Raw genomic sequence first — 20,939 nt, forward strand, 5'->3', positions numbered from 1 at the left:
TGCCACTCTCCCCCCATCCCACAAATAAGAATGTGATCTTATTTTTTAACTTAATATCTTGACTGAGAAAGGGCGGCATCCAGACAAGTCCACTTGCCCTTCCCCACTATAAGAACCCTTACCCCAAAAGACAAGTATCCAATGGGGAGAGTATTCCAACTACCAAGTATATCAACTATATACCTGGGAACTGTGGAAATGACCACTGAGTAGTTTGTAAATCCAGTGGGCTTATTATAAGCCAGATTTTAAACAGGGTCCTAAGACACCCCCACTGTAACTGGAGTGCCTCGAGATGCCTTGGGGCTCCAGAACCTGTGCCGGTAAACTCAGAACATGTGTCCAGGAACCTAGCAAAAATTTAGGAGCCTGAAATTTGCCCAGTGCACCCCCAAAGAAGTTGCATGACCCTCCTTGTCAGGGCACCTTTGGACACTGCATGGTAGGAAGGGCCCATTCACCCAAGCAATGTGTCCCTCAATAGGAAACAGGTTCTAAGAAGAGCATGTTACCACAAACCCTAGCTGTTTAAGTTAAATCTATATGAAGGGGTGAATAAAGTGGCAGTTGCAGACATTAACAAAAGGGAAAAGTTGGCAATTTTAAATGCATGCAATTATACTGACATGCTAATTTAAATTTTATATAAAATATTGATTTGAATGAGTATGGAATAAGTATTAACTCTAAAAATAACACTTGCATGCATATTATAACAATATTTAACTAAATGTTTTATTAGTTTGCAAAGCAATACTACTAATGTATAAAGAACATAGTTTTTTCTATTCGATTATTAAGTCCCAATTCCAACAAAACACAACAAAATTAACCTATAATGATTCAATTTAAAGTTCCATCTTTAAATTCTTCATAATCTTCTTTGGTAAACAGATCCAAAGATAGGTTAATCCTAAGTAAAAGATGACAAAATTGAATCTTGTTAATATAAAATGTTGCAATCAGTAGTCACTGAAAAGTTTTAACATGTCTAAAACTGCAAAGCAACTGTTAGCCTTTCCCTGAATTTACTGTTTCGATAACTTTTACTTTCTCAAGTTGATCATAAAATATTTCTGATAGATTCAGCGTATAACTCATATTTTTCCTCTCTACTGCAACTCTTACAAATATCCTTGGTGACTTCAACAGTCCAATTATAAGAACTGTGTCAACAAAAAAACTATTATTGCAGGCCTTTATCTCCAGGCCATTTCAGTCACAAAGCAAGGTCATTGTTTGGACCTTGGGACTGTCCAAAAAAGGGACCCTCATCCTTGGAACTTCTGCTTTACTTCTAAGTGCTGAAACTCTTCAAATGTTCCCAGCTGATCTATTTCTATACTTTCACTTTTTGTACCCTTATACTCTCACTGAACAAGGTCATTGCCCTCCTTTCAACTGCCAATCCCTTGATCTCCTAGGCTTCATTTGTATCCCTCTTCAGACCACAATCATTCCTCTCATTACTCCTAATCAAGCCCATAATTTCCTGTTCGAGGGACTGAGACTTCCTCTTCATCCTAGTCATTGCCTGACATCCCCTTCTCAGTCCTCTCCTCTCCCTCCATCCTTACACCAAGGCTTTCATCTGCATCGACTGCTAGCACTGCATATGACTTGTAGGCAGAAGAGATATCACGCTGGCTCTGACACAATGCTTAAAATTGCTTAGAGTTTTTACCTGAGTACTTATCACCTAAAATTCTTCATGCCAAAATAAAAGTCATTTGCTTCAAAAAACCAGTTAGGATACACGAGGACGCGAGTTTGATCCCCAGCCTCACTCAGTGGGTTAAGGATCCGGCATTGCCATGAGCTGTAGTGTAGGTCACAGATGTGGCTCTGGCGTAGGCCAGCAGCTACAGCTCCAATTTGACCCTTAGCCTGGGAACATTCACATGCAGGGGGTGCAGCCCTAAAAAGACAAAAAAAAAAAAACACCCACAGTTCTGGAGTTGCCATGATGGCTCAGTGGAAATGAATCTGACTAGCATCCATGAGGATGCAGACTCGATCCCCGGCCTCGTTCACTGGGTTAAGGATCCATCCAGCATTGCCATGTGCTCTGGTGTAGGTCACAGAGGTGGCTCGGATCTGGCATTGCTATGCCTGTAGTGTAGGCCAGCAGCTGCAACTCTGATTCGACCCCCTGGGAACCTCCCTATGCCACAGGTGCAGCCCTAAAATAAATAAATAAATAAATAAAAACACAAAACCCGTTCTTTCTCTTGGCTTCCTTATTTCTATTTGTTCTCAAACTTTAGTATCATCTCTTATATTTCCCTACATCTAGTCATTTTTCTCCTCTCCACTGTAGTTAAGGGCATTTCACTTTTCCTTTGGACTGCTATTACAATCCCTGAATTTTCTTTTTCACATCCTATCTTGCCTCTATTCCAAAACTTTTCACAAAATGACATCAGACTCTAAAATGCAAATCAGATCAACTCACTGCTTTAAAATGTTCTATACTGTTGATGTACAAGATATTTGCATAGTTTCTTATTATCTTCCCATAATACTTATCAATTACAAAATATATAGTGGAGAAACAGACATCTTAACCACAGATCAAAGTTAACATTATTAATAAGGGATAAATGAAGATCCCATGATTCTAGATGTGATATTCTCAGAAGGACATAACATTACAAGTTCCAGTCAAAAACGTAAAATACTAATCAAATCATGAGACAGTATCAGCAAGTCAAGAGGGATAGTTTGAAAAATAATTGGCCCACATTCTTCAAAAATGTCAATATCATAAAAGACAAAGAAAGGCTGAAGACCAATTACAGATTAAAGAAGCCTAAAGAACATGACAGTTAAATGCAATACATGACCCTGGACCAGACCTGATATCAAAAGAACAAATCCCATTAAGGACATTATTGACATGGTTAATAGGCATGGTTAAAACCGGTTAATAGGCTGTAAATTATTATAAAAGTTTTCTACTAAAGTTAAACTTCCTGAATTTGGTAACTATAGTATGGCTATTAAAAAATATATCCTTGTTCTTAGGATATACATACTAAAGTATTGAGGGGCAATATTTTACACACATACACACACAGAAAGAAAGAGCAGGAGTAGGAGAATGATAAAGTACATGTGGCAATATGTAAAAATCAGTGAAACTAGTTAAAGGATATCCTGGAGGTCCTTGTATTATTCTTGGTATTTTTATGTATATTTAAAATCACTTGGAATAAAGGGCTAAGAAAATGTTCCATGTTTCTTCATCGCCTACTGAACTGAGTACAAATTCTTGTCCAAGTATTTATGTGAGATCATTTGAAATACGGTCTCAGTATATTGCATACACTTCACCATGGCTACCTTAAACAAGCTTTAATCAAACTGTACATTCCTAGGAGTTCCCGTCAAGGTGCAGCAGGAAACAATTTGACTAGGAACCATGAGGATGTAGGTTCGATCCCTGGCCTCACTCAGTGGGTTAAGGATCCAGCATTGCCATGAGCTGTGGTGTAGATCGCAGATGCAGCTCGGATCCTGCGTTGCTGTGGCTGTGGTGTAGGCCAGCAGCTGCAGCTCCTATTCGACCCCTAGCCTGGGAACCTCCATATGTACATTCCTAAACATTTTCTTGGACCCTATGAATTTGCTTATGTTCATGTCTAAAGCATACTCCCTTCTCCCACATTCCTACTTATAAAAGTCTAATTTCTCTGTTCCAAGGCCCATTTTACTTAACTTTTCTACTACTTTTCAAATCCCCCCAAAACTGGGTGTAACCTCTCCCTAGAATTGAATAAGCCCAGATGATTAGTAAACCAGGGCATAATAAAAAAAATTTAAAAATTTTTAAAGAGAGGGTAGGGGAATTACATTGGCTCAATTTAAAACACATGGCATTTAAAATTAACTGGAGAATAGCCTAAAGAAATTCAGAAGTACAAGACAAGAGGTCAGAAGTAGAATAGAGATTTAAGGCTCGTAAACCCGGAAAGAGTAACTGAAGCTACAAAATGGGTAAGTTATCTAAGAATAAATATGTAAAGAGAGAGTAGGACCTACAGTTACTCCTAGGACAGTATTTGTTATGAGATTGTAGTAAAAGGGACAAATAGGGAGTTCCCATTGTGGCAACTAGTATCCATGAGGACATGGGTTTGATCTCTGGCCTTGCTCAGTGGATCAAGGATTCAGCGTCAGCTGGTATCCCGTGTGGCTGTGGCTGCAGCTGCAGCTCTGATTCGACCCCAGTCTGGGAACTTCCATATGCCATGGAAGCTCTAAAAAAAAAAAAAGAAAAGAAAAAAAAAGGACAAATAAAAAATACACAGAAAATACAGTCAGAAAAGTAGTAAAATAATATTAAATGTGACAGCATGTTCAAAAAAGAGAACTAAGCCGAGATAGGAACAAAAAGAGACCATGGAGAAAGTAGTTTCAATTCAATAGTACTGTGATGATGGGGCCCAAATGAAGTTTACTAAATTTCAACAAATATTTAACTAGTGACGTCTATGTACCAAACACTGGATTTAAGGAAGAAAATAGGCTGGAATTGGCAAGGGGTATACACTAAAGGTTGGAGATGGTAGGATGTAAGGGGAAAGAAAAAATCTATACCTTTTACTTGTTGTCTAAGTGGATTCTTAGCAGAAGATGAAAAGAAGAATCATCTTGTACAATTTGAATCTAGGAACAACATAAAATATAGGAAAAATTCAAACTGGTCTCTGGCACTAGTTTTCCCATTAACAAGTTATAATACACTTTTTCAATATAATTACTAGTTTTTATAATCTGATTCTAAGTGTAATAAAAAGTAATTACAAGGATACCTTTTGTTTATAAAAGCCTATTTCTAAAAAATATAGTGTACCATTTTGAGTCGCTAAATATTCCTTAGAAGATCATTTGATGTTTAGCAGAAGGCCTATTGCTGACCCACAAGAGAACCTGACAAGTTCAAGGTTATGACCAGGGCAATATTAGATTTAATCTAGTATGATTATTAAAGTAATTGGATCTGGATTAGCACTCAGAACAATGTCCAGGATTTTTGCACATTTCGCTGCCTATTCAAACATCCTTGTCTCCTAAGAAACCACAGACTACTTTTTTCCTCCTAATTCACTCTCCTGCCTCATTCTCCTTAACTGGATAAGAAAAGTAAAACAGGGTATAAACATTAGTTTATATGCCATTATTACAAACAATCTGTGCAATTATTGATGTAATATTACAGTAATGAGATTCCAGTGTTACCTTGCTTACAAAGCAATCTTCTGCTCTAAGTATTATCTTATAAAAATAGTCTTCACAAAATCAAATTCTGAAGATTTGCTGTCAAAATAAAAGTTGTCATTGGAGTTCCTGTCATGGCGCAGTGGTTAACGAATCCAACTAGGAACCACGAGGTTGTGGGTTCGGTCCCTGCCCTTGCTCAGTGGGTTAATGATCCGGCGTTGCCGTGAGCTGTGGTATAGGTTGTAGACGTGGCTTGGATCCCGCGTTGCTGTGGCTCTGGCCTGGGCCAGTGGCTACAGTTCCAATTAGACCCCTAGCCTGGGAACCTCCATATGCCGCGGGAGCAGCCCAAGAAATAGCAAAAAAAGACAAAGAAAAAAAAAAAAGTTGTCATTGAGTGACTTACTGAAAACGTATAGAACATTCATCATGGTAACATATGTGCTAAAATATGCATGTGAAGAAAAGAAAATAACATGATTTATTAATTCATGTGGCATTATTAGTCATGTAAATTTTACCTCACTTAATCATTTGAGAGTCCACTCACTTTAATAAATCTGCTAGATTACATCTAATTTTGTTCTGGCCACAATATCAACTCAATATTGATGCAGCTTTAGAACAGGGTTTAATTTATGAGTTGTTTTCCAAGAACAAAATAATGACATCAAGGCCATAACTCAAGTGCAGATTTTGTTAAATCCATAAAATTGGACTGAACCATCATGAAGCAGAAGTAACTATATGAAGCAACACAGAATATATACTTCTATAACTCAGTTAAAACGTTTTTCTTCATCAATAATGAGGTTGCAGTCTGTATTAAAAAGTTGGCATTGGAGTTCCTGTCGTGGCTCAGTAGTTAACAAATCCGACTAGGAACCATGAGGTTTCAGGTTCAATCCCTGCCCTTGCTCAGTGGGTTAAGGACCCGGCGTTGCCGTGAGCTGTGGTGTAGGTCGCAGATGCAGCTCTGATCCCGAGTTGCTGTGGCTCTGGCGTAGGCCGGCAGCTACAGCTCCAATTAGACCCCTAGCCTGGGAACCTCCATATGCCACGGGTGCGGCCCTAGAAAATGCAAAATGACAAAAAAAAAAAAAAAAAAAAGTTGGCTTTAAAATTCAGATTTAACAGACAAGCATATCACCTTTGCTCAGTAAATTCTGGTCAATACTCACCTTCTGCGCTCCTCCACTCATACCTACACGTGCAGTCTACTCTACACTCAGAGCTTTACAAGGCTTTGTATTTTTAATTATGATGAATGGTGATAATACGGCACATAGTTCTATACATTGAAGGTGATAATTAGGAAAACTACTGGTCTAATGCGATCCAAGGGTGACTAAACTATTAGAGAAGCCAGTCTTCTTTAATACAATAAAAATTGTGTTACTTACTTTCCCTAGATAATTGCTGGCATTTCAGCCTGAGTCTGTATTTTTCATTTTCTTCAAGCATTTTAGAAATCACTTTGTACACTCCATTCCATACTGAAACCTTAAAAAGATAAGCACAGTTAAGGAACATCGAGCAGAGAATCAGGAATACATTTAGATGTAGGCAATTGGGAGTGACTCAACTGTGATACGTGCCAATTTGATATTATCGTTGTAAAGCAATATTACACTTAGAGACCTAAACCTTAAACATAATTGTTTTCCTATGATTACTGATTTCTCTGTATCTTTTTCCAACTTCCTAGCATTTTCTCTCCGTAGTATTTAAAATAACTGTCCTGGATGAATTTTCCTTTCCAAAGCAATGTCTATTAAGTCCCACTGCTTCAACATATTCAATTTTGTTTTGAAAGGTAATAAAAATAGTGAGTTTTTCTTCATATGTCTAAACCACTGGACAATGATTTAATTATTTTCTCCCCCACTGGTTACTTTTCAGTTTTATTTTCTGTCTTTAGTTTTCAGAATTTTTATTATGATATGTCTTTTTTTTTCTTTTTTTTATTACTCACGTGAATTTATCACATCTGTAGTTGTATAATGATCATAACAATCTAATTTCATAGGATTAATTTTTTTTCTTTTCATGGCTGCATCTGTGGCTCATGGAAGTTCCTAGGCTAGGGTTCAAATCAGAGCTGCAGCTGCAGGCCTGCACCACAGACACAGCAACACAGGGTCTAAGGTATGTCTGTGACCTACACCACAGCTCATGGCAATGCCAGATCCTTAACCCACTGATTAGGGCCAGGGATCAAACCTACATCCTCATGGATCCTAGTCAGATTTGTTTCTGCTGAGCCACAATGGGAACTCTGAGGAAAAAATATTTCTTAGTATAGTGGGAAGATTAAATACTCACTGAAAACGCACTTGCTGCAAGGGTTAGTCATTTTGAATGTTATTTTATATTATGCATGGATTAGAAATCAAACTCAAATCTCAGACATAATATAATTTCGTGGGTCATTATCAACTAACAATTTCTTTAAACTGAAGTGTAAAATATATGGTGAGGAAAAAAGATTCGTAGAACAATTGATCTTGAATATGTTTCAAACCTTTAGTTACCATGACATCTGGACAACCAGAGATGAAAATGTTTGAGCACAAAGCTTCACGCTTGTCAGCTTTCCTGCTAGGAACTTAATGTACATCCCTTGTTTTTAAAAGAGCAATGTAACACCAACATAGACACCTTATTCTTTTCCATGAAATCCATGATTTTCTTATGTTACACTACCTATCAGAGCTTGTTATATCTATGGAACATATATTTTCATGCTTTGAAAAAGCTCCCAATGGGTTACATTTTGATGAAGACATGTTTTATGTCTTCAAACATTGGAAGGACTATTCTTTAGGTTAATAAATATTGCCAAACCCAGTTTCATTTCTGCTAAATTAATTCTATTTTCTCATTTCAGTAAATTAAATGTTTTTAAAATGGCACTTTTTTACTGTCTTGACACATTTGTATTTATACAGGTTAATCTAAAATTCAAAATATTGTTCATTCCCCTTTACAATAATATACCTTTTTCTTTTTCTTCATTATTTTGGAAGCTTCGTTCAAAGGTACGGGGAAGTCAAATTTTTTAGCTAAATTCTTCTGAGTTAAACCTAATTTAAAAAAAAAAAGGAGTGACAAGGTAAAATATCAAGGTCAGTACATACTTTAAAGATTCATTATCCTGGGGAGTTCCCGTCATGGCGCAGTGGTTAACAAATCCGACTAGGAACCATGAGGTTGAGGGTTCGGTCCCTGCCCTTGCTCAGTGGGTTTCGATCCGGCGTTGCCGTGAGCTGTGGTGTAGGTTGCAGACGCGACTCGGATCCCGCGTTGCTGTGGCTCTGGCGTAGGCCGGTGGCTACAGCTCCGATTGGACCCCTAGCCTGGGAACCTCCATATGCCGCGGGAGCGGCCCAAAGAAATAGCAAAAAAAAGACAAAAAAAATAAAAAAAAATAAAGATTCATTATCCTGAGAATAGACAATTTTATAAATGTCTATTGAGCTCTCTCTGGGGATTTTTCTAATTGATATATTGCTGATCACTAGATAATACCAGTTCACAAATTAGCTAATACCATACTAGAAAATGGGGGCAGACGAAACCTCCCCTTTCTGATTTGAAAGGTGAGTCCCCAGAAGGTCAGCAACAGAGTAAACAAACACCAGAAGCTACATCTTGTCTCAGGCTACCTCCAGAGTCTCCTTTCTTCTCTGCCCAATTCAGGGTATACATCACGCCTCCAAGTGCACAAAGCACCTTGTGATTCCCCAAATATGTGGTGTTCTTACCCCTCCCTGCCTTTGCATATGCTATTCTGTTCTGCACTGTGTGCATGCATGCCCCTACACATACACACACAAACACACACACACACACACACACACAACTGCCAGGCAAATTTCTACCTGCTCTTCAAGACTCAGCTCACATGTCACCTCCTCTTTACAGCCTTCCCTCAAACACCCGCAGTCCCACAAACAGCACTGATCCAGGAACACTTTGATCGCAGCACTTAACACACTTTTATAGCATGTGTTTATACAGTGTTTCTGCCGCTAGGCTGTGACCTCCCAGAGGGGTAGTGTCCATGTGTACTTTATTCATCTTTCTATCCACACTACCACACACACAGTAGATACTAATAAAAGCTTGTCAGAGTGCTAAGCTTCCTGACTCTTACTAAACCATGCTGCCTTCCCAAATATTAACTGTTAGAAGAAAACCTAAGAGCTTGTCTATTCAAAGACAAAATTGTAAAACAATGAGCGTGTCTCCCCTGAAACCCTTTATATTTGTTCTCCTGTTGTCTGAAACACCCCAAAGTACTCCAACCTTCCCCAACTCATTCCTGCCCTACCACCATTCTATACCTGGCTTTCTTCTACTCATCCAATTTTTATTTTTCCCAGGGAGGGGGACCTAATTTAATTGATAATTTAAATCTGACTTCACAAAGCACCCTATACTCACTTACCATATTATTTCTCACATTTTTACTTGAGAAGTGTTTTATTCTTTATCAGAGGTCCAGCATCTAACACTGGAGAAATTAGATACATAGTCAATAATCCATTCGTTGAGTGAATTAGAGTATGCTCTAAAAGGGCATGTCCCAATCTGTGAGAAGCAACCCATCCTTCCCCCTCTTCCAGCCAGTCCTCAATCCTATCCACTCTGCCTCTACTAGCATCGTCTCAGTTCAAGACTTTGATCTTTCCACTGGATCACTGCCTCAGAACTGGTCTTTGGCATCTCTCCCACTCCACTCCCTCCCAGTTATCCTTCCTCCAGGTCTAATCATGTTACCCCTACCACAAAGAAATAACAAAAATGTCCAAAATTTCACAGCCAAACTTCAAAACAAACTGCATTATGGTCATTTCCCACCCCAGAAGAGCAGCCAACCAGAGGAAATCTATTCTAGGTCAACACAAACCAGTTACAAGAAGAGAAAGCTGGTTTTGCAATCTCAGCTCTTTGCCGCTGTTATTTCTACTTGACTTCTGGGGGCATCTCCAGCACTAATTCAAGCATCCCTTCCTTCCCTCATAAGCTTCTTCATCTACTTTTCAGCATTCTTCATTTCCAATTCACTATCTTAGACTCCACTATTATTTGTCTATTTGAGATCTGTTGGTTCTAATGCAAAAAAGATTCTTCTCCAGGGGATTCATTTGATTCTTTCCCCACTTCCTGCTCTCCCTCTCCCCCAAAAAGGTGAAGAACTCAGCACCATCACCACCACCAATTTCTAATTCCTAAAATAAACTTTTACCTGTTTTTATTTTTCAAAGGGGCTGGAAAAATAAACTAATGGGACCTAATTAAACTGAAAAGTTTCTTCACGGCAAAGGAAACCCTAAACAAAACTAAAAGACAACCCACAGAGTGGAAGAAAACATTTGCAAATGAAGCAACTGACAAGGGATTAATCTCCAAAACTTATAAACACCTCCTGCAACTCAATATCAAAAAAAAAAAAAAAACTCATCAAAAAATGGGCGGGGAGTTCCTATCGTGGCGCAGTGGTTAACGAATCTGACTAGGAACCATGAGGTTGCGGGTTCGGTCCCTGCCCTTGCTCAGTGGGTTAACGATCCGGCGTTGCCGTGAGCTGTGGTGTAGGTTGCAGACGCGGCTCGGAGGCTCGGATCCCACGTTGCTGTGGCTCTGGTGTAGGCCGGTGGCTACAGCTCCGATTGGACCCCTAGCCTGAGAACCTCCATATGCCACGGGAGCGGCCCAAGAAATAGCAACAACAACAACAACAAAAGACAAAAACAAAAAACAAAAAACAAACAAAAAAAAATGGGCGGAAGATCTAAAGGGACAGTTCTCCAAAGAAGACATACAGATGGCCAAAAAACACAAGAAAAGATGTTCAACATCACTCATTATTAGATGAAAGCAAATCAAAACTACTATGAGGTACCACCCTACACCAGCCAGAATGGCCATCATCCAAAAGTCTACAAACATTAAATGCTGGAGAGGGTGTGAAGAAAAGGGAACCCTATTACACTGTTGGTGGGAATGTAAACTGGTGCAACCGCTATGGAAGACAGTATGGAGATTCCTCAAAAAAAAAAAAAACTAAACTAAAAATAGAATTACCATTTGATCCAGCAGTCCTACTCCTGGGCATCTATCCAGAGAAAACCATGAATCGAAAAGACACATGTACTCCACTGTTCATTGCAGCACTATATACAATAGCTAAGACATGGAAGCAACCTAAATGTCCATCAACAGAGGAGTGGATAAGGAAGATGTGGTACATATACACAATGGAATATTACTCAGCCATAAAAATGAAAGAAATAATGGCATTTGCAGCAACATGGATGAACCTAGAAATTATCATGCTAAGTGAAATTAGACCGTGAGACACAAATATATGCTATCGCCTATATGTGGAATCTAAAAAAAAGGATACAATGAACTTCTTTGCAGAACAGATACTGGCCTGAAGACTGTGAAAAATTTTCAAAGGAGAGAGGTTAGTTTCCAAAGGAGACAGGGGGTGTGGAGGGGATGGGAGGGGGTCTGGGATGGAAACGCTATAAAATTGAGTTGTGATGATCATTATACAACTATAAACATAATAAAATTCATTGACTTTAAAAAAATAGTTAGCTGGAAATCCAGTGCTAATGTATCTTATACTATCCCTAAATTTTTTATCACCAGCACAGAGGCCAGAAACGAACAATCAAATAAAAATCCTGAGCACCTTTTAACAATGGGACCTTTGGAGGGGCACGAATTCTAAAATCGTGCCCCTGATGAAGTATCTCTGAAGGTTTCCCACCCTGGCTCATTCTCAGAAGTCAATCAAATTGCACAGAGTAGAGTGCTATACTGCTAAATTATCAAAGTAAATTTAAGTAAGTTAAATTATCAAAATAAAATTAAGGAAATTCTGGAAGGATGCCAATAAAATATATTTTTCAACTTGGGCTTTTGGTGTTGCCTGACTCTAAATCAATCTTCTCTACATAGCACGAAAAGTAAATCTGAGCCCATCATTTCTCTTACTCTAAACTTTTCAATGTAGACCTTCTGGGTAGCTGGGGACAATGTTGTGGAAGTGGGAGGGGCAGGGGTGGGGAGGCAGAGTAATCGACTTCCCAAAATTTCTCCCCAACTTTACATTACAAAACGTCTACACGCAACCACATCTTCAGCTTTGCTTGATGACAAAGAATGCTGACACTGCTAAATAAATATAAGTAAATGGGAAAAAGCATTAAATTGTGGCACTATGATCTCATTTGTTCCAACTTCATGCTAAGCAAGGCTCTGTGGCCAACAAGGCAGAGAAAGGAGGGACACTAGAAAAGGAGGTACCTGAAGGAGAGCTGAGCAACCAATAGTAAGATGATATCCACCCTAAATCTGAAAATTCTAAAAGATAACCAGGCAGATCCCAGCACAGACTACAAGGAAGGATTTCAATGTGGAATTGAAAGGGCCAGACACCACATAAAGTACCAAAAGCATAAAATTTAATAGACTGATTTAGTTATAGGGGCAAGCATGATTTAAAGGGATAAACATGACTCAAAGGGACAATCTTCCAATCTCATAGCTTTGGAAGAAGAAAAAGAACAAAAAAGGAAAGATCATAAATTAGATCCCAAAGAAAACACAAGTAAGATCCATAAAATGGAGACATTACAAAGAACACTCTGATCATAATGCAATAAAACTAGAGTTTACTAGGGAAAGAAAGAAGAAGAAGAAGGCAGAAGGCAGGAAGGCAGGAGGGAGGAAGGAATGGGAGTTCCCATTGTGATGCAGCAAAAGGAATCTGGCTAGCATCCATGTGGATACGGGTTCAATATCTGGCCTTGCTCAGTGGGTTAAGGATCCAGCATTGCTGTGAGCTATGGTGTAGGTCACAGACAAATCTGGAATCTGGTGTTGCTGTGGCTGTAGTGTAAGCCAGCAGCTACAGCTCTGATTCAACCCCTAGGGAACTTTCATATGCCAGGGTGTGGTCCTAAAAAGATAAATAAGTAAACAAATAGGAAGGAAAAAATAAATGAATTAAATTTCTTTCTCAAAATAAAAGCGTAAAAAGAAAAAAGCAAACAAAAAAACACACATAAGAAAAAAATTAAATTTATCTTTATTATACATATTTACTACTGAGGAAGAGACTAGGAAAACTAAATACTTAATTCACAAATCAAAATGCTGTGTTACAGAAAAGAAAATCATGGACATGGAGAACAGACTTGTGGTTGTGAAGGGGGAGGGGGAAGGACTGGGATGGACTGGAATTTGGAGTTAATAGATGCAAACAATTGCTTTTGGAATGAACAAGCAATGAGATCCTGCTCTATAGCACCAGGAACTATATCTAGTCACTTAAGATGGAGCATGATAATGTGAGAAAAAGGAATGTATATATGTACGCGTAACTGGGTCACCTTGCTGTACAGTAGAAAGTTGACAGAACACTGTAAACCAGCTATAATGGAAAAAAATTAAAATCATTAAATTTAAAAAAATGCTGTGTTAAAAAAATTAACGAAATAAATAAAATACTGGCAACTTGATCAAGGAAAGGGAAGAAGGCACATACATTAAAAAAAATGAAAAGGGGAAATAACCATTGAAATACAAGGAATTTTTAAAAATCCTAAGACATTTCTTTGCAGACCTCTATGCAAATAAATTTGGAAACCTAGATGAAACAAATAATTTCCTAGGAAAATACAGATAACCAAAACTGACCCAGCTAGAAAGTGTAAAGAGACTAATTTCCATAGAATATGCAGAGAAAGTTGTTAAGAAATTATCCCACAAAAAGCGCTAGACCTAGACAATTTCACAGAATTCTACCAGAACTTCAAACACCAGGTAGTCTCAATGTTCTATAAATTATTCTAGAGCATTAAAAAGGAAGGAAATGTTCTTAATTCCTTTTATGAACTAAGTGTAATCATGATATTTAAGCCAGATGAAGTACAAAGAAAGAAAAATTACAAATCACTATCTGCCTCAAATACCAATGCAAAACTCCTAAACAAATTATTAGCAAACATAGTCTAACACTATGTTAAGAAAATAGTACATCATGGAGTTCCCATCGTGGCGCAGTGGTTAACGAATCAGACTCAGACTAGGAACCATGAGGTTGAGGGTTCGGTCCCTGCCCTTGCTCAGTGGGTTGACGATCCGGCGTTGCTGTGAGCTGTGGTGTAGGTTGCAGATACGGCTCGGATCCCGCGTTGCTGTGGCTCTGGCGTAGGCCGGTGGCTACAGCTCCGATTGGACCCCTAGCCTGGGAACCTCCATATGCCGCGGGAGCGGCCCAAGAAATAGCAAAAAGACAAAAAAAAAAAAAAAAAGTACATCATAACCAAGTGGGATTTATTTCAGGAATGCAAAGTTGGTTCAGTCTTAAGAAATCAGTGTATATCATATGCCATTTAATAAATCTAAGGAAAAAAATTTTTTCTTTCTTTTTTTTCTTTTTGTCTTTTTGCTATTTAACCCACTGAGCAAGGGCAGGGACCGAACCCTCAACCTCATGGTTCCTAGTCGGATTCATTAACCACTGCGCCATGACGGGAACTCCGGAAAAAATATTATCTAAGAAAGAAAATATTATCTAAGAAAGCCTTTAACAAAATTCAACACTCATTCATAGTAAAAAAAAAAAAAAAAAAACATTGACGAAAATAAAAATTGAATAGGAATTCCCATTGGGGCTCCACAGCAATGAACCCAACTAATATCCATGCAGATGCGGGTTCAATCCCTGGCCAGCTCCCTCTCTGCTGCAAGCTGCGGTGTAGGCAGCAGACGCAGCTGGCATCTGACATTGTTGTGGCTGTGGCATAGGCTGGCAGCTGCAGCTCCAATTAAACCTCTAGCCTGGGAACTTCCATATGCCACAGGTGTGGCCCTAAAAATAAAAATTAAAAAAGTACAAATAATATAATAGTATAACTAGAAAATCTTGAGTAGCAATGATAAAACTAACTTAAACAGTAATTCAGTGAAGCACTAGGATCAAAAATTAACATACAGGGAGTTCCTGTCGTGGCTCAGAGGTAACGAATCCATGAGGATGCAGGTTCAATTCCTGGCCTCGCTCAGTGGGTTGCTGTGAGCTGTGGTGTAGGTTGAAGCCGTGGCTCGGATCCCGAATGGCTGTGGCTGTGGTGTAGACTGGCAGCTGCAGCTCCAATTCCACCCCTAGCCTGGGAACTTCCATATGTCGTAAGCGCAGCTTTAAAAAAAAAAAAAAAAAAAAAAGCAAAAAAAAAATTAACCTACAAAAATCTAAAGGCTAGGGAATTCCCCGTTGTGGCAGTGGAAACCAATCTGACTAGGAAACATGAGGTTGCGGCTTCAAACCCGGACCAATCTGACTAGGAAACATGAGGTTGCGGCTTCTAATCAGTGGGTTAAGGAATCTGGCACTGCTGTGAGCTGTGACTTAGTTGGGCAGCTATAGCTCTGATTAGACCCCTAGCCTGGAAACCTCCATATGCCTCAAGTGCGGCCCTAAACCGAAAGAAAAAAGAAAATCGTCAAGAGACTAGGTGTAAGAAGCCAAAGTCCACAGATTGTCGAATTCCATTTATTTGAAATGCCCAGAATAGGCAAATCTATGGAGACAGAAAGTAGTTTAACGGTTGTTTAGGACTGGACTTGCAAGTTGGAAAGGGTAGTGAGGGGGAATGGGTAATAAAAATGTTCTAAATTGATCGTGATGACGGTAGCACAACACTGAAAAAACCATTGAATGTCACACTTTAAATGGGTAATTGACTGGATTGGGAATATCTCAAGAAACGACTAAATTCTTTAAATAAAAAACAATAAACAAACAAACAAGAAACAGGTAGAGGAATGGGTTCTCAAAAGAGAGGAAGGACTTTTTGAGGTGAGGGAAATGTTCCAGATCCTATTTGTAGTGATATCCAGATCCTATTTGTAGTGTATAACTTTGTCAAAGCTTCCCAAACTTTTTGGGCTTTTTTTATTGGCTTGTTTGTCTAAATCAAGAGGCTTTACATACATAAACAACAAACATGTGGAGCCTCTCATGGAAGAGGAAACTCTACTTGCAACAGCAGCAAAGATTCAAAATACCTTGGGATCAATTTAACAAGATATCGGAAAAACCTACAGAAAGGAACTTGTGCAATAGAAAGCCTTCCTGAAATACACCCAAGGAGTGTGAACAATGCAAAGACAGGCTCTCCTCTCTTTTCAAAGAGGCAGCGGCATCATTTTTAAGACGTCGGTTCTCCTTAGGCCGACTTAGAAATTCAACGTCTCCTACAAGGAAAGGGGACCAACCCAAGGCCCCCAATCATTCACTTTGGCGCCCTCTCGCGGCAAAGCTCCGAAGCGCAGGACCGAACCCGTCTCTCCGGCACCGCCCGGAACAAATAGGAAGACGGCCCACCGCCCAGCCCCACCCAGGGGCCGGCCTACTGTGGACCGCGACCGGGCGGGGGCGGGGCCAGTGCGGCTGCAGAGACCCACCCGACTCCACGAGCCTCGAACCCCAGACGGCCAGGAGGCATGGGAGGTTGACCGAGTGCTGATAGGGAGGCCACAGGCTGAGAAGCCCACCTCCCTGAGACCAGTAGTCCTGGCAGGACGGCTACCTAGAAGGACGGAAAGACCAGGGGACCCCACCCAAGTCCCTGACCAACCCTTTGTGGCACCTCCACCGGCCGTGGGCCGGGATCTGCTCCGCACGTTCGACGCCCGCGCCGGGGAGGAGGCCTCAGGAGACCTGGGCCGGGAGCCGGCGGGCGGCTCCGTGCCGCCCGGGGTCCCTGCCGCCACCGCCCGAGCCCCTGCTTGACGGCGGCCAGCCCCGAACCCGGGACTCCACGGGCCCAGAGCCCGGCGGCCGCCCAGCTGCAGAACGCCGCCGCACTGGTGCGAGCCGAAGCGAGTCACGTAGACGAAGCGCGACCGGTTCCCCTCCTGCTCCCGGCCTTTCGCCGCCATCGATGCAGCCGTCGTGCAACCGCCACTCGGTGCCCTCGGAAGCCAGCAGAGGGCGATTAGGGGTCTGAGGGGCAGAAAGCGAAGGGAGGAGAAGGGAGACCTGGGGGCGGGACCACTGTGTGTGAGGAGGCGTGGCAGAGCTGACAGAATGGACTACTGCACCGGGATGTGGGGGGGACGTAGGGGCGGCGTTAGAGCTGAGGGAAAGAACCACTGTATTTGGCAACCCCCGAAGCAAGGACCACTGTGTTTGGCAACCCCCCAGCCTGAGGGAATAGACCACTGTGAGTCTGTGGAGGGACAGATAGAACTGAGGGGCCGAACCATTGTGCCGGACAGGGGGGCTCTGTGTAGGGGCCAGACCACTCTGCACTGTATAGGGGATGAGCTGTGGAACAGGACTCTGTGGGCAAGTGGGTTGGGGAAGGATGAGTGATGAAGGAAGAAGTAGAGTGAGAGAAGCTCGAGAGCCCTGCCGCTCTGTGAGCAGAGGGAAGAGGCGAGCCCGGACCACTCTGCAGAAGATGAGGCAGCAGGAAGGTGTTTGGTTGACGGATGGTGGGCCACTCATCTGAAAAAAAAGATCACCGGGGGTGAGAAGCAGACCAAGAGGGGCAAACCTCTCTGAGGAAATGACCTGAAACAAGAACAGGGTGGGGGAAAGGGATCAGGTCAATGGGGCATCCCTCCTGGTGTGGCTGGGGGTGGGGAAGATTTCAGAGTGAGCAGCCAAGCCTGGACTTGACTAATCTGGTGTGTCAGCCAGAAGTTGGGGGCCTTGAGGAAAAGTAGGGCAGGAGACAATGCCTTTGCTACCAAAGGGTTCCAGTGGGCCCTTGGTCCGGCATAGGTTCGTTGGCACTGGCCCATGGGCCTCAAGAGACCCTATGCAGAGACATCATGGGCCTGAGGCCAGCGTCTTATTTAGGCAGTCCTGAGGCCCATCCTGGTTCAGCTGGGTTATTTGGGCAAGCCGCTTTCCCTCTCTGAGATTCCAGTTCCCTCAGATGTAAACTCAGGATAATCCAGTAAAGATAAACCAAAATAAGGCATATTAAGTATCTGGCACATAGTAGGATGTAGCTTCTTTAGAGTTAATTTTCATTTCACTTTATTGAGTCTACTTGTGAAGTGCACATCATAACAAATCATTACATTCAAACTTTACCAATAGCTTTCCCAAGGACCATCTCTTTAAATCTGTGCAGCATTTTACAGCCGAGGAACTGGGGTTCCAAAACATGGAGTAACTTCTGCAAACGTAACAGACAGTGACGGAGACATACTCTCTTAAACTTTTAAAGAAATGAATTACATATATGTGCAGCAAAGTACACCAATTATCAACATGCCTGTGGATGAATTTTCACACGGTGAATACACCTATGCAATATCCACTGAGGTTAAGAAGTGGTGTACTGCAGAAGCACAGCATGTCCTTGTCCAGTCCCAATCCCTCATCCTTCTTTCCTGATATCAAACAGCATCACTTAGGTTTGCCCATTATGTTTGACTTTTTTCACTCAAGTTATGTTTATGAGATGTAAATAATTGCATGAGTTTATACATCATTTGCATATACTACCATGCATTCACTCCACTGCTGATGAACATTTGGTTGTTTCCAATTTCATTTTGGTACGTTATTAAAACTACTGTTGGCAACATTCATACATATATGTATGAACATATACAGAAAGAGAGAGATAATCGACCATGTATTATAGGGTATAAACCTTAGAGTGGAATTGCTTAGGGTATTCATTTAGTCAGCTTTAGCAACTACTGGCAAACAGGAATCTGAAGTGTTTGTGACAATTTTCATTCCCACCAGCAAAGTATGAGAATTTCAGTTGCTCCACACGTTCACCACCACTTGGTTATGTAAGTCTTTTTCATTTTAACCATTCTAATGTATGTGTACATTAGCACTGTGCTGAAAAAGAACTGTGTGTGTGTGCGCACACACACACACGTGTGCACGCCTGCACATGTCTGTCAACAAGTCCAAAATCTTCAGGATATGTCATCAGGCTGGAGACTCAGGGAAGAGTGGATGCTGCAGTTCAAGTTTGAAGACCATTGGCCTGCACAATTCCCTCTTCCTCAAGGGAGGTCATTCTTCTATTTTTCTGCTAAGGCCTTTTTGCTGATTGAATGAGGTCCATTCATAAGAAGATGGATCTGTTTCAGAGAATAATTTGTTTTGTCAAGGACTTAAAGTTTTAAATGCTAACCTCATATAGAAAATAACGTCAAGGACACATCTAGAATGTTTGACCAAATAACTGAGTCGTAAAACTACTCAGCTGGACACATCAAACTAACAGTCAGTGTAGAGTGGCTTTGTGGTAATCTACATTTTTCTGAGGATATATGAAGCTGACCTCATTGGCCATTTGGATATTATCTTTGGGGTTTGAATCTCTTGAATATTTCTATATGGGATTCTCATTCATTGAGAGTTCTTTACATCTTCTCTCTATTAGTGGTTTGCTGTTTGTATGTAGTGCAAATGTTTTCCTCATCTGTGCTTCACCTTTTTCTTCTCTTTATGGCCCTTTAATAAATTCAAAAGTTTAACTCTGTCGGAGTCCAATATATCAATAGCTTCCTTGGGGCTTATCCTTTTTTGCATGTGGTGAAATCAGTATTTGTGTATTCCAAGATCTCCTCCTCTGTTATCTTCTAGAAGTTTTATAGTTTTATCTGCACATTTGATTGTCCACCTGGGATTGATTTTTATGGCTAGAATGAGATGGAGAATTAAGATGAATTATTTGTCCCCCATAGGTAGATCTGATTTTCTCTGGCTAAAATATCCAATGTACTGTTGAACACAAAGGACAACAGTGAACATCCTTGTCATCATTCTGATCTCAGAAGAAACTTTCAATGTCTCACTGTTTAGTATATTTGCTATAGGTGTATTTTGTCATATCACTTAACACATTAAGGAAGTTCCCCTCAATTTTTAAATTCAAGAGTTTTTTTGGGGGGTTGTGGCTTCACCCAGACCATGTGGAAGTTCCCAGGCCAGTGATCAAACACACCACAGAAGCAACCCAAACTCCTTCAATGACAAGACCAGATCCTTAATACACTATGACAGAAGAGAACTCCTTGCCAAGAGTTTTAGATAATAAATGGGTTTGAAATTTTCTCCAATGCTTTGGCAGTAATCTGTTCACATGTTCCTATGCTTTAATGCCTTTATTCCAGAAACAGGAGGAACTATATCGAGTGATTTCTAATGTTAAGCCAACCCTGAGGTTTGGAATAAATCCTGTTTGTGTGTGACAAACCATCACTTGATAAATATGAGTGACCTCTACATTTGATATGCTCATGTTTGGTTTGGATTTTTTCCCCTTTCTGTTCCTAGGCAAGAATGGCTTCTTTCATAGACCTTTGGTTCAATGCAACTTTGAAGACATCTAGGCCTATAGTTTTCTTTGTGAGAAGTCTTAAGTAATGAAAGGATTAATCACATGTCTGACTTCATTGGGGGTGAATTTCCATAAATTGTGTTCTTGTACAAATTTGTTTACTCCTCTGTACTCTAGAACTTGATGGCCAGAAAAATATTCAGCTCTGCTTTAGTCATCATCTAATGAGTGAATATCCTGAATGTCTTTGGAAGCATTGTGACATCCCCCTGTTCATTCATCCTATGGGTGATTTATTTTTTTTTAATTTTTTAATTTTTTATTTTTTGTCTTTTAGGGCTGCACCCTCGG

The 20,939-nt window shown here is 40.6% G+C and overlaps 1 protein-coding gene across 2 annotated transcripts; it reads right to left on the minus strand.

Moving 5' to 3' along the window:
* C16H5orf47 (chromosome 16 C5orf47 homolog) lies at nucleotides 335-17,264 on the minus strand. Of its 2 annotated transcripts, XM_021076959.1 has the most exons (5): nucleotides 16,896-17,264; nucleotides 8,227-8,312; nucleotides 6,630-6,729; nucleotides 4,603-4,671; nucleotides 335-913 (listed from the first exon to the last, which is right to left on the minus strand). In XM_021076959.1, the coding sequence occupies exons 1-4, from the start codon at nucleotides 17,197-17,199 to the stop codon at nucleotides 4,652-4,654; spliced, it is 510 nt and encodes a 169-aa protein (XP_020932618.1). In that variant the 5' UTR covers nucleotides 17,200-17,264; the 3' UTR covers nucleotides 335-913; nucleotides 4,603-4,651. The 2 variants fall into 2 exon arrangements, with proteins under 2 accessions (XP_020932618.1, XP_020932619.1); XM_021076960.1 differs by lacking the exon at nucleotides 335-913 and having other exon boundaries at nucleotides 4,448-4,671.

This window comes from Sus scrofa, chromosome 16 (assembly GCF_000003025.6).
Source record: "Sus scrofa isolate TJ Tabasco breed Duroc chromosome 16, Sscrofa11.1, whole genome shotgun sequence".
Lineage (NCBI taxonomy): Eukaryota > Metazoa > Chordata > Mammalia > Artiodactyla > Suidae > Sus > Sus scrofa.

Coding starts and splice junctions, on each gene's coding strand:
- C16H5orf47 (XM_021076959.1), bottom strand. CDS start 17,199: ATGGCGGCGAAAGGCCGGGAGCAGGAGGGGAACCGGTCGCGCTTCGTC. Junction 8,313..16,895: donor CGGTGGAGGTGCCACAAAGG/GTTGGTCAGGGA, acceptor TTTTTAAATTAG/GTTTAACTCAGAAGAATTTA. Junction 4,672..6,629: donor CCAGCAATTATCTAGGGAAA/GTAAGTAACACA, acceptor TGTTGTTCCTAG/ATTCAAATTGTACAAGATGA.